Source organism: Scyliorhinus torazame, chromosome 13, assembly GCF_047496885.1.
Source record: "Scyliorhinus torazame isolate Kashiwa2021f chromosome 13, sScyTor2.1, whole genome shotgun sequence".
NCBI lineage: Eukaryota > Metazoa > Chordata > Chondrichthyes > Carcharhiniformes > Scyliorhinidae > Scyliorhinus > Scyliorhinus torazame.
In genome coordinates, this window is record NC_092719.1 from 156,310,355 (window position 1) to 156,327,779 (window position 17,425).

General features: G+C 52.9%; 1 protein-coding gene and 1 pseudogene across 2 annotated transcripts in view; one reads left to right on the forward strand and one right to left on the reverse strand.

Annotated features, from left to right (window-relative positions):
- Positions 1–17,425, reverse strand: part of slc25a26 (solute carrier family 25 member 26) — a 361,771-nt gene that overhangs the window by 322,894 nt on the left and 21,452 nt on the right. For both annotated transcript variants that reach the window (XM_072472312.1, XM_072472311.1), the window contains exon 2: positions 3,552–3,708. In XM_072472312.1, coding sequence (XP_072328413.1) covers positions 3,552–3,708 — 157 coding nt within the window. The remainder of the gene's footprint in view (positions 1–3,551; positions 3,709–17,425) is intronic.
- Positions 4,504–5,479, forward strand: LOC140387778 (mitochondrial ribonuclease P catalytic subunit-like; annotated as a pseudogene).

Here is a 17,425-nt window from a genome sequence, read left to right on the forward strand (position 1 = left end):
CTGCACCAGATATCTGGCTAGTTCCAAATCCCGGATTTTTTTCTTCTTCAAATATTTATCCTTTTCCCCTTTGAAAGCTATAATTGAAATCTGTATGCACCATCTTCCTCAGGCAGCGCATTTCAAATCCCAACCACTTGTTGCATAAAGTTTTTCCTCCCGTCACCATGGATCGTTTGCAATTACCTTAAGTCTGTACCCTCTGGTTATCCATCGTTCAGCTCTGGAAAAGAGTTTATTTTGACTTTTCTCTACTTTCAATACCGTTATCAATTCCTACGTTAGCCTTCTGTGCTCCAAGGAGAATACCCTCAGCTTCTCAAATCTAGCCAGGTAATAGGTATTTCCCTTGAGGACATACACCAACCTAGAAGTTCCCGCATAGGCCAATTTCAAGTCTCCTCCTTGGAGTTCCTGCGCATAAAAATGTAAAGATCCCACGCACTTCAATTAATAGACAGCATGCAACAAAAAAAAAAAGAGACATTGCTAGTAACAACAATCTTTAATTCCTGGAAAACTCCTAGTAAACGCCTTATGTAGCATTGGCAAAGCATTTGTATGTTTCCTAAAGTGTGATGCCCAGATTTGGTCACAATGATCCAACTTAAGAGTTCCTCAATCTTTTGTACTGGATTTCCCAATTTTGGGCAAATAGCCACCACAAACTAGCAGAAACTCTATCTCCAAGCAAGACCAGAAGAGGTTCATTTGTGCAATTTGAAGAGAGATCCACATGGTCCACAAGTTTCCTCAATTTCTGAACTGGAAAATCTCTCCTTCCGTTCGTAGTTTCTAATGAGGAATGTTCACAATTGCACCATTTCACATTTAATTCTGACCAGTGTGCCTTTGCTGATTAGAAAATAAATTACACAAAGCTACATTCTGGAGTTTAACATTGAAATTATTCTATCAAAACAGAAGTTTTTATTTATTTTGCTCTCTCTCTCTCTCCTGCCCTCCACAATTGTGCACATCAACAGTAATGCTATCTGCAAAGATGGAGGGGACACTTTGGAACCACTATAAAGTCATGTGTCATTTACCGATTATGCTTCATCAAAATTCAGCTGTTATTTTAAACTGCATTTGGTCAACACAGTGTATCAGTTGCAGGCTCAGTAATTGCCTTTCAAATGATCAATGTGCATTAATCTGCTCATTTAACTAACAGCTAACATGTTAATCCATAGATTTTTTAAATGTAATGCTCGTCGTAAAGAGGAAAAAAAAAAAATTCCGTGACTATTGATTTTAATTCAACAAGTCGACCGAAACTGCTGACCTTTACAAATAATTAAGTCATGCTGATCACTGCAGAGGAGCATAAAACTTGCCTTTGTTTCAGGGATGAAAACCTAATTGTTTCTCCAAACTGTTAGCTGATGGACGTGTGGCATTTCAAGGTGGATGACAAATTATGTTCCAGCGAACTTTCCATGTTAAACTTCATTGCTATGTGCTGTGTTTGCTAATCAGTGATAGGGCCAGTGATTAGTTCCAAATATTTTAGAGACTACAAACTTCATACATTAATAATGAATTAAATTCAGGGTTTGCGATGTTGACGAGCTGTGCACAGCAGCTTCAATTACAAGCATAAAGGTCTCTAGCACCTGGCTGAAAACACTCAGTTTGTGACATTTCTGCCACAAATTCTGTCAATAGTTGAAGTAAAGAAAATTATTCAAAACAACATATTTAAAAAGTAGAGATATACATCGTAAGTCTTAAAAAAAGTTTGTGAACATTAAAATTAGGTGATTTGATCAGTATTTATAACCGTACTGAAAGCACTGGGCAGCAAGTTAGCACAGTGGTTATCTTCACTTTTGCTTCACAGTGCCAGGGTCTCAGGTTTGATTCCCAGCTTGGATCATTGTCTGAGCAGTGTCTGCACGTTCTCCCCGTGTCTGCGTGGGTTTCCTCCGGGTTCTCCGGTTTCCTCCCACAGGCCCTGAAAGACGAGCTGTTAGGTAATTTGGACATTCTGAATTCTCCCTCCGTGCACCCGAGCGGGCACCGGAATGTGCCGACTAGGGGCTTTTCACAGCAACTTCATTGCAGTGTTAATGTAAGCCTTCTTGCAACAATAAAAATTATGAATGTCAAGAGTTACAAGCTTACAGCTGTATGTTGATGATTTATTTTATGCTTATTCCCCATCAAGGTTAAAAAAAAACCTGAACATTTAGCCATGTGTGCCGCTTTACCACTTAACTCTTTTTACCCGAATGGATTTCTGTTTTTATATTTTGTCATCAAAGCGTCATGTTTAAAATTACAAGGGGGTACACAAAAGATTTTGCAATACTGCCTTAAGCAGGGAAAATATCTGAATTCAAGATTTAAATAAAAACATCCGGTGGAAATCAAATGTGGGCAAATGAAAGTTTTCTTTTGCCCAAAAAGGCAAAATCATTTACAATAACTTAACGTTAAATCACGACAACCTTAGATGGAACAAACTAGCATTAAAGGAATTCATAAATGCTAACATTTATCTTTGAGAAGTCCGATTCTAAAAGGAACCGACATGCATGTCTGCACTATCTCCCTTTAGCTGCCTCTACATGATGCAAAAGGCATTCAGCATCAATGCTACTATTAGGCAGCGAGAAGAAGATGAAATGCTCCCCATGTCAAATAATGATAGCCACCGCATGCATTATTCTGTAACCGCACAGTGCCAACAGTGATGTTTCTGCATTTAAGTCGCATTTTGGAAATTGTCATTCAAAAGCTAACGAATCATGTATTTTCTCAATGGCCAGTGTGGGGATTGAAGCTGACGGTAAAAGAACAGAATTTAAGAGGGGGGCCAAACACAGTGGTTTTATACTTCCTAATGTTTAAATGCAGGAAACGTACGGATCATTGAGGTCATACAAGCAGGCTCGCAATGTGGAGAAGGATGATGGTGAGGCAGAGCTGGGTGTCGTCAGCATACACGGAACCTGACAAAACTTCAGATGATGGCATCGAGGAACAGCATGTGGATAAAGAATAAGTGGGAGGGTCAAGGATTGATGGTTGGGCACACCAGAGCATGAGGTAGGAACAAGAGGCACTGCAGGAGATTCCCTGACTGTTACAGGATAAACAAGAGTGGGAAAAATGCACGGGCATCCCACTCAGTTGGACAACAGGGGAAGAGGCATGGTTGGCGTCGTCAACCATGGCAAAGGCTGCAGAGAGATTGAGAAAATGAGTTGGGAAAGCGCACCATGGTAACTGTCAGGGAATGTGTAATTTATGACTTTCATTATGGCTGTTTTAGTACCAGAGCGGGACAGAAACAGGGAGTTGTGAGAAAAAGGGTGGGAGCATACATTTGAGAGCAGTAGACACCTTCGGACAGGATAGGATGGTTGGTGGAGAGGTAGTTTGCAAGGACAGATGAGTTCAGAGTGGTTTTTTTTACAACCAAAAAACTCAAGTAACATGCTTTAACTGCTCTATTCTGTGAACATGCTACAGATATTTCAATATTCATTTTCTTTTGAAGAATGTCAGGTGAAAACTAGAGTTATGCAAAAAGCATTTACCATTGGGAAATGATCCTAAGGCGGCAGAAGGCACGCCAGCGTAAATCCCACGGAAGCCTCCAGCGTTGTAGAACCCCTGCGGACTCTGTAGTCTGGTTTTTATGGTGTCCAGTGGGAACAGTGTCAGATCCGCACACAGCCCTGCCACGCCACCAGCCTAAAGCAACAAGCACCAGTTATCTTGGTATCATCACACACTGCACTTTCAAACATTTATCATATGCTGCAAGACATTTTATAATGTTGCTTATGGTACTATACAAATTAAATTGTCCAAACTGTAGCCAGAAAACCTGTCAAATGCTTGGACGGCTGCTGCATGAGGAATACTTTTGAAACCACAGAACTTATGATTCCTTATGCTATTTCTGAGGTCATCAGTTTGCTGCGTTTAGAATCACAGCATTGTCTGTTACCACAAAGATCTAAATCCTGCTTAATATCAAACAACACGACAAGGATTGGTCTTAAAGGAGTAATTAGCTGTAGGTCCTCACTTTGATAAACAAGCATTGATTCTCGTACAATCATTAACTGTTCAACATGTCCAACACAACATTCAAAATCAGCGCACATATTATGACGATGTGTTACTATCTCCTTTTCACTATTTGTAACACTAGGGCGATAATTAAATCCATATTTTAAGGCAGGGACTTTCAAAGTGTGGGTCGCGGGTGGATCGTAGGCAGGTGTTGAGGGGATCGCGGAGCGATTGGTCGCTCCTTTCCGCAGTGTCCCTATTGCAGGAGAAGCACCGAGCCTGGCACCACTTCCAAAGTCTCTGTCAGTGCGGTAAATGTGAACTATGGTAAAGTCCCGAAGGACTAGTAACTGGAAGAGTACTATTGTTGAATAGTTCCCATTCACTTTCGGTGAAGGCATGGTGTGGAGCTGATGTTTAGTCGGAGGCTAAGGTTAAAGAGAACAGCCCCTTACAGCACTGCTCATCATGTCGACTCAGACCCTCCGCGTTGTTCTCTACCGTTTGCAGCGTGTCATTGGGTCTCGCACCACTCCAAGCTGCAGCGAGGCTTTTACCCTGTTACATTGCTCCACAGCTGTGCACCTCGACAAAAGTTTTAATGTCAACAGAGCACAAACAGAATGATGGAAGCAAGAGGAAATCATCAAACGCTAAACAAGAAAGAACTGCTCAAAGGGGCGACACCGGCTCTTTGCTTTCTTTATTTACAGCCAGGGTAGCCAGAAAAAGAGCAGAATTCGCAAAAAGCCAAACAGGCGACACGTTGGATGAGGCTTCAACAGTTGCTAAAGTTGCAAAAAATGTCAGTTCCAACGAATTATTGACGAATTGAAGAAATAGAAAGCAGAATGCTACAATAAAACCCGTTCTGAAGTAAGCACAATGGGAAAACTTCTGCCCACTCGTGCTAAAGTTTATGCGGCTAAATTACGATTTGTTTTTGTGACATTGGAAAGAGGACTGTTGAGTGTGAACTCCTTCTGAAGTACTTGGCATTGTGTGTCCAAAAGCAACATCTGTGTGAGGTGATTGATTTATACGTCATTCAAACCAGATTCAAAGTATTGGATATTGGAGCTTACAGCCTCTTTATCAGTGCTTTTAGTAAGACAGATCATTGGAGAGAGGTATGTGTTTTTAGATTTAATCAAAAAAAAGATTAATGTAACCCAAGGAATTATGGAGATATCATTATTTCTGCACTCTGGAATAAAGTAGTAGAAACTGCTTGGAGGTTGTTTAAAGAGATGGAAGGCAAAAACGTAAAACCAAATGAGATACCTTAATAACAATTTTTGATTGTGGCAAGTCATTTTGTGATGATCAATGTGAAAATAAGATGATGCATATCCTTTCTTACCTGAGAGACAATCAGGTTTATCCTGGGGAACATTCAATGCACAGCATTCATTCATGGTTTGAGAGATTAATATTTCGTTAAAATGCCCTTTTTAAAAGTTGGTTTGAATTTTGTTGCTAAATTTCAATATGTATTTGAATGTTGGATTAACAAATGGGGCAATAAAAAAGGGCTGGTTCACAGTGCCAAGTTTGATTCTGACCTTGGGTGACTGTGTGGAGTTTAGACGTTCTCCCAGTGTCTGCGTGGGTTTCCTCTGGGTGCTCAGGTTTCCTCCCACAGTTCAAAGATGTGCAGGTTAGGTGGATTGACCATGCTACATTGCCCGCTAGTGTCCAAATGGTTAGGTGAAGTTACGGGGATAGGGTGGGGGAGTGGACCTAGGTACGGTGCTCAGAATGTCGGCGCAGACTCAATGGGCTGAATGGCCTCATTCTGCACTGTTGGGATTGTTTGAACAGCCGCTACTAGCTTTTACATCAAGAAAGGTGGCTGCTGCCGCCTTTTAAATAGAAATAAATGTGTAGTCTTATAGTCAGAAGCGACAGCAGAGAGCAATTCATGCGCCCTGCATGAATACTTGACATCAAGCGCTCTCCAGGTATGTGCTTTTGGCACCAAATCATGGAGCAGTGTTGCTGCCATTTTCCATCTGTTGGTAAGCAAGGTAAATGAAGATGAATGGTTTACTTAAAAGAGGTGACCAGAGACTCAAATAGATAGTTTACCTATTGGACAGGATCGCACAACAGGATCTGTTGGAGAGCTGCTCAGGAGAGTCCAGAACAAGATAGAGCAGTGCTAGTTTTAGCTATGTACAGAACTCCAGGGTCTCAGGTTCACAGCCTACAAAGAAGAAATTTAACTCCAGAACAAAGGAGTATGAAGATTTATTGAGGCATGGTTTTGTCAATTGTGACAATGCAAATAAGAATCCAAAGCCCATGTGTATTCTATGCAAGGAAGTACAGGCAAATGAGAAGAGAAGTGGCAGGTAAAAAATCCCTTTTGAGGTTGAGACCCCAGAGTCAGTTATTAACTCAGAGCTGACTCCAAATTAAAAGACTGCGCTGCTTTGGCTTACCTGTAATACCACATTAAAAACATGTTACAAGTCCATGAGGCTGTCAGCATTCTGGTGTAGCATCTCTCAGGACTATCTAGTGCGGAGTAAAAATACGCATTTTGTTGCTATTGTCTTACACGACGACCTACATGTGCGTGATTGGATTTTCCGTTTTCATAAAGATTAAGATGGCACAAAGGAACTGGCTGAAGTCTGCACCTGATATGCACATTGTGCTCTCCTCCTTTGAACCTTATTCAAGTGAGATCATGAAGACCAAGCAAGCTCCCCTTTTGCATTAAAAGTAAGTGAATGTGGCATGTATCATAAAGGTCAGTCGGCGTGGGTCGCGAATGAGGCCGGCATGGTTCATGAAGGTCAGCTAGCATGGGTCCCCAAGGCCGGCCGGCCAGTTGGCAAAAGTGGGCCTGGGAAAATAAATTTGAAAAACGCTGCTTTACGGTCCTGGTTGTCTGAACTTTGGGGGCTTTGATCACTTTTCACAGAAAGGACTTGGAAGAAAGATACATAGAAATGCTGGATATTTCCATCAGTTTTTAAGCAGATATGAAAATGAGCCACACGCTGAAGTTGTTTCCCCAGAAATTGATGAGATTAACGGATTTGTTAACCAGTCTTGTTAATTGATAAACACTTTCCCCCCCCCCCATTGTGTTGAAAGGTCTCTGACCTCAGGTACTCAGCAAAGATTGTTAGCACTGTTGCTTCACAGCGCCAGGTCCCAGGTTCAATTCCCGGCTGGGTGACTGTCTCTGCGGAGTCTGCACGTTTTCCCTGTGTCTGTATGGGTTTCCTCCGGGTGCTCCGGTTTCCTCTCACATGTCCCGAAAGACGTGCTGTTAGGTCATTTGGACATTCTGAATTCTCCCTCGGTATACCCGAACAGGCGTGGGATTGTAGCGACTAGGAGCTTTTCACAGTAACTTCATTGCAGTGTTAATGTAAGCCTACTTGTGACAATAAAGGTTATTATTATTGAAGATTGTCTGAGATATTTCATCTCCCATTGAAAGGAAAGGGTAGGATGGAAACAAACAATGACAGGCGGATAGTGCTACGAGAGACACTGGCTATGTTTCTATGTTATATTGGGTAGTATATAGTAGAGACTTGGGTATATTGAGTAGTGCATAGTACGGACACATCCATGAAGGCAAGATCACAGTAGCACTGTACCATAAAGAATATTTAAGACTAGGCAAAAAAATTAGACGTCAAAAGTGTGTTATTTTTATAATCACACTACTTCTCAGTAAAGTCTCCCCTCATTAGCTGACACACCAGGTTTTAATGACTTCAAATCCCTCCAGCATATTGCACCCATTTGATATAAATACCATGGCTACAAGAGCACATCAGAGGCTGGGAATTGTGAGACAAGTAACAACTCCTGGTTGGTCCTAGTCAAGTTCACCGGTTGGGCCGCCTTTATAATGGTCGATTCACTGACAAGAGGTGATGGCGGTGGAATTTGATCAGTTCAATAGGCACTTTGAGCATCAAGGGAGCGAGATGTTAGAATCGCTCAAGCATTTGGAGGGTCTGCTGGCCCCGATAAGGGAGAACAGCGAAGTGGTGCAGGAGCAGGGTGAGGTGTCGAAGGGGGCGGAGGAGGCACTGTGCAGGCACAGTGACCAGCTCGTCTCACTAGGTGGTGAACTGGCCAAGGTGGAGGACAGAAATAAGGGCCTGAGAGCCAAGGTGGACCTTGAGAACAGATCACAGCAGCAGAACATGAGGATCGTGGGGTTGCCCAAGGGCATGGAGGGTCCTAGGCTGACAGGGTTTGTGCCGTAGATGCTGAAGATGATGGGGGAGGAGGACAATGTTGTAGTCTCCGTCCCCATCCACCCCGTCATGTTGGATAGGGCCCACCCGTCGCTCCGGTCAAAACTGTGGGTGAATGAACCACCAAGTACAGTGATTGTGTGCTTCCATTGCTATCAGTCGAAGGAGAAGGTGCTGACGTGAGCCAAGCAGAGGGGTGACTTGGGATTCAGATGAATCAGGATCTCACAGTGGACTTGGCGAGGAGGAAGACAGCCTTTAACAAGGTAAAGGCGGCACCGTACCAGGATGGAATGCGCTTGGGAGTGGGATCATTTCTTTGAGACGGTGGAGGAGGTAGAGACGTTTGTGAAGGTAGAAGGACTGGGACTGGATTGAGCATGGTGGAGGAGAGACTTTGTTGCTGTTGGCGGTTTGGGGTTCGTTGAGGACAAATGTGATGATAAAGTAAAATGTTGTTGATGATCAGGGTATTTTGGTTTTGGCGCCCTTACAAGTCTTGGGGATGCAAGGGTGGGGGTTTGGTTTTTGGTGGGGAATTTTGATGCTGCTGGGGCGTTGGATAGGGTGGAGAGGTTTTTTCTTGTTTGTTGGTTGGAGGTGGGGGGGGGGGGGGGGAACTCTGGTGGAGGGTGTTCCTCGCTAGCAAGCTGCAGTTTGCGAATGAATGGGAGCGAGGTGGGGGGAGGGTTGCGGTGTGCTGAACCTGTTTTGGCAGGTGTCTTGGAGGTGTGGATGGTAGTGGTGGGTGGGAGTGAAAAATGAAAATCGCTTATTGTCACAAGTAAGCTTCAAATGAAGTTACTGTGAAAAGCCCCTAGTCGCCACATTCCGGCACCTGTTCGGGGAGGCTGGTACGGGAATTGAACCTGCGCTGCTGGCCTGCCATGGTCTGCTGTAAAAGGCAGATATTTAGCCCTGTGCTAAATCAACTCCCAGGTTTTGTTTTTGGGAGGGGGGAAAGAGAGAGAGAGAGAGAGAGAATAGTGGGGAATGAGGCAGTTTCCAGAGGAAGTGGTTGGGAGTTTCTGGAAAGGGGAAGGTTGGCTGACAGTGACTGGAGGTGAGGGGTTGGACCACCTTGTGAGTGGGGCCAGGTGCCATCTTAGGAGGGCTTCAGCACGTGCAACTTGGGATCCAGCTGATGACATGGAATGTCCGAGGGTTGGGAGGCCCGATGAAATGGGAGAGTTCTTGTGCACTTTAATGGTTTGAGGGCCGATGTGATGCTGTTGCAGGATACTCATTTGTGAGTGAAGGACCAGGTAAGGCTCCGTAAAGATTGGGTAAGTCAGGTGTTCCACTCGGGCTTTGATAGCAGGGTTCAGAGGGTAGCCGTCTTGTTAAATAGGAGAATTTGGTTCCAGATGTAGAAGGTGGTATCAGACCGGGGAGTTACATTTTGGTGAAGGGAGTGTTGGAGGGTAGATCTGTTGTTTTGGGGTGCATTTAAGCCCCGAATTGGTGGATTTCACGAAGAGGATGATGGCAGCTATTCCGGACATGGACACGCATCAGTTGATCCTTGGGGGGGGGGGGGGGATGGAGGGAGACCTGTACACGGCTTTGAATCCAAAAGTGGACCGTTCCAAAGTCGCTGACCCCGTCCTGGCAGCGTTTATGAAGGAGATGGGGGCAGCGGATCCATGGTGATTATTGCACCTGGGGAGTAGGGAGTTTTTCTTCTTTTCACCGGTGCACGTCATCTGCCTGAGGATCAATTGTTTTATAATGGGGAAGACGTTGTTGCCAGGGGTAAGGAATGCGTAGTTTTCAGTCATTGTGATTTCCAACCATCCACCTCACCTAGTTGATATGGTGTTGGAAAGCGCCCGGCGTGGAGTTTGGATGTCGGGCTGGATTTCTGTGTGAGGATGGCCAAGGTGTTGGACGAGTACGTTGAGCTTAGTAAGAATGGGGAGGTCTCGCCCTCAGTGCTATGGGAGGCTCTGAAGGCAGTGGTGAGGGGGGAAGCGATTGCTTACAGGGTGCAGGTAGATAGAGAAGCAAGGCAGGAGCGCCAGCAGCTGGTGAATGAAATATTAGAAGTGGATGGGAAATATTCAGAGGACCCGACTTCCGAGCGTTTGGCCAGCAGGAAGCTGCTGCAGAGACAGTTTGATTCGGTGTCCGTGGATAAAACAGTGCTGCAGTTGAAACGGGCAAAGGGGGTAGTAGTGGTTAGGACTGTTGCTTCACAATGCCAGGGTCCCAGGTTCGATTCCCGGCTTCGGGCACTGTCTGTGCGGAGTCTGCACGTTCTCCCCTTGTTTGCCTGGGTTTCCTCCGGGTGCTCCGGTTTCCTCCCACATGTCCAGAAAGACTTGCTTGTTAGGTGAATTGGACATTCTGAATTCTCCGTGTACCCGAACAGGTGCCGGAATGTGGCGACTAGGGGATTTTCATAGTAACTTCATTGCAGTGTTAATGTAAGCCTACATGTGACAATAATAAAGATTATATTATTAGTTTATGAGTATGGGAAAAGACAAGCCGCCTGTTAGCGTGTCAATTGAGGCGGCAGGCGGCATCCCGGGAAATTGTTCAGGTTCTGGTGAGGTACGGGGTCGGGGGCGTGGAGTGAGCTGGTGTCGGTGCCAGAGAAGATGAATGGAGGATTTGAGGCGTTCTCTAAGAGGTGGTACAATTCGGATGGATGAGTCTGATATGGTGGAGTTTTCGGACGGGAGTGGAATGTCCCAGGTTGGAGGAGCAGGATTGGGAAGGATGGGAGGAGCTTTTTGGGGGCGGAGGAAGTTAGGAAGGTGATTGGGAGTATTCAGACAGGGAAGGCACCAGGGCCGGATGGGTTCCCGGTAGAGTTTTATAAGAAGTTTGCAGATCGAGCGCTGCCGTTATTGGTGGAGGCATTTGAGGATTCGGTGGCCAGGGGTCGCTCCCGGAGACAATGAGTCAGGCATCCATCTTGCTCCTATTGGATGGAGTGTGGGTCATACCGACCAATCTCATTGTTAAATGTTGATGCAAATATTTTGGCAACGGTGCTGCCGCTCGGGTTGGAGGGATGTCTCCCACAGGTTGTTGAGGATCATCAAATGGGCTTTGTCAAAGGTCTTGTCTTTCAATGTGCGGCACCTACTAAATGTGGTATTGTCCCATGCAGAGGGGTGAGAACAAGAAGTAATGGTGGCTTTAGATACGGAGAAGGCCTTCGGAAGGGTAGATTGGGGTACCTGTGCACGTTGTTGGAGTGATTTGGGATTGGACCCAAGTTTGTGTTAAGTTGTTGTACAAGGAACCAAAGACCAGCGTTCGGACGAACAATGCAAGTTATTTTGGGTTGTTTAGGGGAACGAGGCAAGGGTGCGCTTTGGCCCCTCTCCCACTTGTGTGGGCGATTGAGACGTTGGCCATTACCTTGAGTGAGTCGGACAAATGGGGAGGATGATGGGGGGGGGGGGGGGGGTTGGTGGAGGAGCACAAGGTACCGCTATATGCTGACGAACTGTTGCTGTACATCACAGACCCGGTTCTCATGATGGGGAACGTAACTGGCTGTTAAAGCGGTTTGGGGCTTTCTCCGTGTACAAATTGAATTTGGAAAAAAGTTCATGTTTACCGATCACTCCACCGGGGAAGGGAGCTAACTTGGGGGCATTGCACCTCCACCTGGCGAGTTCTTATTTTAGATATTGAATAATAATTGTTATTAGTTTCACAACTAGGCTTCCATTAATGCTGCAATGAAATTACTGTGAAAATCCCCAAGTCGCACATTCCGACGCCTGTTCGGGTACACTGAGGGAGAATTCAGAATGTCCAATTCACCTAACACGCACATCTTTCGGGACTTGTGGGAGGAAACCGGAGCACCCGGAGGAAACCCACGCAGATACGGGGAGAAGTTGCAGACTCCGCACAGACAGTGACCCAAGCTGGGAATTGAACCCGGGTCCCTGACGCTGTGACGCGGCTACGGAAACTGAACTTTATGAGTTTGATGAGCAAGGTTAAGGCAGACCGACAGAGGTGGGACAGTTTCCCTCTGTCTCTGGCTGGAAGAGTGCAGTCGGTAAAGATGAATATCCCACCAAGGTTTTTGTTTTTATTTCAGTGCCTTCCGGTGTTTCTGCCAGAGGCGTTCTTTGTGGGGGTGGAATGGCTTATTTTGTTGTTTATTTGGATGGGTACGGTGGCAGGGATTCGGAAGGTGATCCTGCAGAAGGACCGGCAGTCATGGCGTTTGGCGCTACTGAACCCAATTTACTATTACTGGGCAGCAAATGTGGAGACTGTATTGAGTTGGTATGGGGATCAGGAAGACACCTGGGTGAAGATGAAGGTGAGGTCGTGCAAGGGGACAGAGTTGCGGGCTATAGCGACTGCCCTATTTTCTTTCTCTCCAGTGACACTTTCGGGGAATCCAGTAGTGGTGGCCACGTAAAAATATAGAGGCTATTCAGGCAGCATTTTAAATTGGGGGCAGGATTGAAGACTCTGATTCAGGATAAGCACGTGTTCGAACCTGCAGGATTGGACTCCAGGTTGAGGTTGGGACGATAAAGGGTGCTTTGGAACAGACCGGCCGGAGTTACAGAAGGGGACAGGCAGAGGTTTTAGCCTTCGCCTCGCTGCTTGCTCGCAGGCGGGTTCTGGAGTAGAGGTCAGCTTCTTCATCCAGTGCCTCAACGTGGCTGGGGGATCTCATGAAGTTTTTGTACCTTGAGAAAATTAAATATACGCTGAGAGGCTCGATTGGGAGGTTTTATACAAGATGGCAGCCATTTGTCATAAGATCTGGTCACCGTCAGATTGGGGGGGGGGGGGGGGGGGGGGGGGGGGGAGAAAAGAGAGTTGGGGGGATCGTTCTGCATATATTTTTAAAATTTCAAAAAAAACATTTACAAATCTACAAATCAATGGAGGACTGTGCTGGATCTGCAAGACAGAAGTTTAAAGCAAAGAATGGGAGAGCATTACTCCCTGGGAAGTAGGGAAAGAGAAGGGGCTGTAACTCATGGTTGTATGGCACATCACTGAGCTACACGGGACAGTGTTGGTGTTCTGTCACAAACCTGGCATCAGCAATACGTCTCCCGACCTTGCCATTTCTTAAGGCAAGAGTAGATTGCCTCCCTACAAGCACCATGGCGGCTTTCTCCTCAAAGCATGAGGTGTCTGATGTTGGGGATGGCCCCTCCAGCTTTTGCCTCTAATGGTAATTGCACAACAACTTTCTCTGCAGCAAACTTGAGCAGAAGGTTCACAGTTGAGGAAGGTGCACCGGTTTTCAGAATTGCAAGTTGTTACGATCCCAGTTGGTGTTGTAACAGGATGGGAAGATCCCAGAGCGGAACCCAAGCTCAAAAACGGTAACTTTTACATTTTTAAAATAAAACGTAAAGCAACAGAGTCACAGGACCACTGATTTGTTTTAACAAGAATAATTTCTTTTATTAAACATGAAAAAATTGGATGACACAATACACCTTTACTCCCACTTGGTTCAATAAATACACACAGATATGAAGATTAACACAGATTACATCGTACATCTTAAACTACAATAGTCTCATTAATGCACAAGATGACTATTCTCAAATACACTCTCCACTCTGAACCCCAAGATAGTGTCCGTGGATTTCACCTCAGAATTCCCCCAGATGATTGTCACGTAAAAGTTTCCAAGCTCCACTCTCAAAAACGCGCATTAAAATCTTCTCATAATAATAATGCTCATTGCTGCACTGATACTGGGGAGTTTGGGGGAGCAGGGGGAGGGGAGTTTGGGGGGGGGGGGGGGGAAGAGTCTGGGGGGGGGGGGGAGGGAGGGAGGGGAGTCTGGGGGGGGGAGGGAGGGAGGGGAGTCTGGGGGGGGGAGGGAGGGAGGGGAGTCTGGGGGGGGAGGGAGGTGAGTTTGGGGGGAAGAGGGAGGGAGGTGAGTCTGGGGGGGGGGGGGAGGTGAGTTTGGGGGGGGAGGGAGGTGAGTTTGGGGGGAAGAGGGAGGGAGGTGAGTTTGGGGGGAAGAGGGAGGGAGGGGAGTTTGGAGGGAAGAGGGAGGGAGGGGAGTTTGGAGGGAGGAGGGAGGGAGGGGAGTTGGAGGGAGGAGGGAGGGAGGGGAGTTGGGGGGGGAGGGAGGGAGGGGAGTTGGGGGGAGGAGGGAGAGAGGGGAGTTGGGGGCCAGGGGGGGGGTTGGGGGAGGAGTTGGGGGAGGAGTTGGGGGGGCGGGGGGGAGTTGGGGGGGCGGGGGGGAGTTGGGGGGGGCGGGGGGGAGTTGGGGGGGCGGGGGGGGGGAGTTGGGGGGGCGGGGGGGAGTTGGGGGGGCGGGGGGGAGTTGGGGGGGCGGGGGGGAGTTGGGGGGGCGGGGGGGAGTTGGGGGGGCGGGGGGGAGTTGGGGGGGCGGGGGGGAGTTGGGGGGGCGGGGGGGAGTTGGGGGGGCGGGGGGAGTTGGGGGGGGCGGGGGGGGAGTTGGGGGGGCGGGGGGGAGTTGGGGGGGCGGGGGGGAGTTGGGGGGGCGGGGGGGAGTTGGGGGGGCGGGGGGGAGTTGGGGGGGGCGGGGGGGGGGAGTTGGGGGGGCGGGGGGGAGTTGGGGGGGCGGGGGGGAGTTGGGGGGGCGGGGGGGAGTTGGGGGGGCGGGGGGAGTTGGGGGGGGCGGGGGGGAGTTGGGGGGGCGGGGGGGAGTTGGGGGGGCGGGGGGGAGTTGGGGGGGCGGGGGGGGAGTTGGGGGGGCGGGGGGGAGTTGGGGGGGCGGGGGGGAGTTGGGGGGGCGGGGGGGAGTTGGGGGGCGGGGGGGAGTTGGGGGGGCGGGGGGGAGTTGGGGGGGCGGGGGGGAGTTGGGGGGGCGGGGGGGAGTTGGGGGGGCGGGGGGGAGTTGGGGGGGCGGGGGGGAGTTGGGGGGGCGGGGGGAGTTGGGGGGCGGGGGGGAGTTGGGGGGGCGGGGGGGAGTTGGGGGGGCGGGGGGGAGTTGGGGGGCGGGGGGGAGTTGGGGGGCGGGGGGGAGTTGGGGGGCGGGGGGGAGTTGGGGGGCGGGGGGGAGTTGGGGGGCGGGGGGGAGTTGGGGGGCGGGGGGGAGTTGGGGGGCGGGGGGGAGTTGGGGGGCGGGGGGGAGTTGGGGGGCGGGGGGGAGTTGGGGGGCGGGGGGGAGTTGGGGGGCGGGGGGGGAGTTGGGGGGCGGGGGGGAGTTGGGGGGCGGGGGGGAGTTGGGGGCGGGGGGGAGTTGGGGGGCGGGGGGGAGTTGGGGGGCGGGGGGAGTTGGGGGGCGGGGGGAGTTGGGGGGCGGGGGGGAGTTGGGGGGCGGGGGGAGTTGGGGGCGGGGGGGAGTTGGGGGCGGGGGGGAGTTGGGGGGCGGGGGGGAGTTGGGGGGGCGGGGGGGAGTTGGGGGGCGGGGGGGAGTTGGGGGGCGGGGGGGAGTTGGGGGGCGGGGGGGAGTTGGGGGGCGGGGGGGAGTTGGGGGGCGGGGGGGAGTTGGGGGGCGGGGGGGAGTTGGGGGGCGGGGGGGAGTTGGGGGGCGGGGGGGAGTTGGGGGGCGGGGGGGGGGGGAGTTGGGGGGGCGGGGGGGAGTTGGGGGGCGGGGGGGAGTTGGGGGGCGGGGGGGAGTTGGGGGGCGGGGGGGAGTTGGGGGGCGGGGGGGAGTTGGGGGGCGGGGGGGAGTTGGGGGGCGGGGGGGAGTTGGGGGGCGGGGGGGAGTTGGGGGGCGGGGGGGAGTTGGGGGGCGGGGGGGGGAGTTGGGGGGCGGGGGGGAGTTGGGGGGGCGGGGGGGAGTGGGGGGCGGGGGGGAGTGGGGGGGCGGGGGGGAGTGGGGGGGCGGGGGGGAGTGGGGGGGCGGGGGGGAGTGGGGGGCGGGGGGGAGTGGGGGGGCGGGGGGGAGTGGGGGGGCGGGGGGGAGTGGGGGGCGGAGGGGGGAGTGGGGGGGCGGGGGGGAGTGGGGGGCGGGGGGGAGGGGGGGGCGGGGGGGGAGTGGGGGGGCGGGGGGGGAGTGGGGGGGCGGGGGGGAGTGGGGGGGCGGGGGGGAGTGGGGGGCGGGGGGGAGTGGGGGGGCGGGGGGGAGTGGGGGGGCGGGGGGGAGTGGGGGGGCGGGGGGGAGTGGGGGGGCGGGGGGGAGTGGGGGGGCGGGGGGGAGTGGGGGGGCGGGGGGGGGGAGTGGGGGGGCGGGGGGGAGTGGGGGGGCGGGGGGGAGTGGGGGGGCGGGGGGGGAGTGGGGGGGCGGGGGGGAGTGGGGGGGCGGGGGGGAGTGGGGGGGCGGGGGGGAGTGGGGGGCGGGGGGGGAGTGGGGGGGCGGGGGGGAGTGGGGGGGCGGGGGGGAGTGGGGGGGCGGGGGGGAGTGGGGGGGCGGGGGGGAGTGGGGGGGCGGGGGGGAGTGGGGGGGGCGGGGGGGAGTGGGGGGGCGGGGGGGAGTGGGGGGGCGGGGGGGAGTGGGGGGCGGGGGGAGTGGGGGGGCGGGGGGGAGTGGGGGGGCGGGGGGGAGTGGGGGGGCGGGGGGGAGTGGGGGGGCGGGGGGAGTGGGGGGGCGGGGGGGAGTGGGGGGCGGGGGGGAGTGGGGGGGCGGGGGGGAGTGGGGGGGCGGGGGGGAGTGGGGGGGCGGGGGGGAGTGGGGGGGCGGGGGGGAGTGGGGGGGCGGGGGGGAGTGGGGGGCGGGGGGGAGTGGGGGGGCGGGGGGGAGTGGGGGGGCGGGGGGGAGTGGGGGGGCGGGGGGGAGTGGGGGGGGCGGGGGGGAGTGGGGGGGGCGGGGGGGAGTGGGGGGGCGGGGGGAGTGGGGGGGCGGGGGGGAGTGGGGGGGCGGGGGGGAGTGGGGGCGGGGGAGTGGGGGGGCGGGGGGAGTGGGGGGGCGGGGGGGAGTGGGGGGGCGGGGGGGAGTGGGGGGGCGGGGGGGAGTGGGGGGGGCGGGGGGGAGTGGGGGGGCGGGGGGGAGTGGGGGGGCGGGGGGAGTGGGGGGGCGGGGGGGGAGTGGGGGGGCGGGGGGGAGTGGGGGGGCAGGGGGGGAGTGGGGGGGCAGGGGGGAGTGGGGGGGGCAGGGGGGAGTGGGGGGGCAGGGGGGGAGTGGGGGGGCAGGGGGGAGTGGGGGGGCAGGGGGGAGTGGGGGGGCAGGGGGGAGTGGGGGGGCAGGGGGGAGTGGGGGGGCAGGGGGGAGTGGGGGGGCAGGGGGGAGTGGGGGGGCAGGGGGGAGTGGGGGGGCAGGGGGGAGTGGGGGGGCA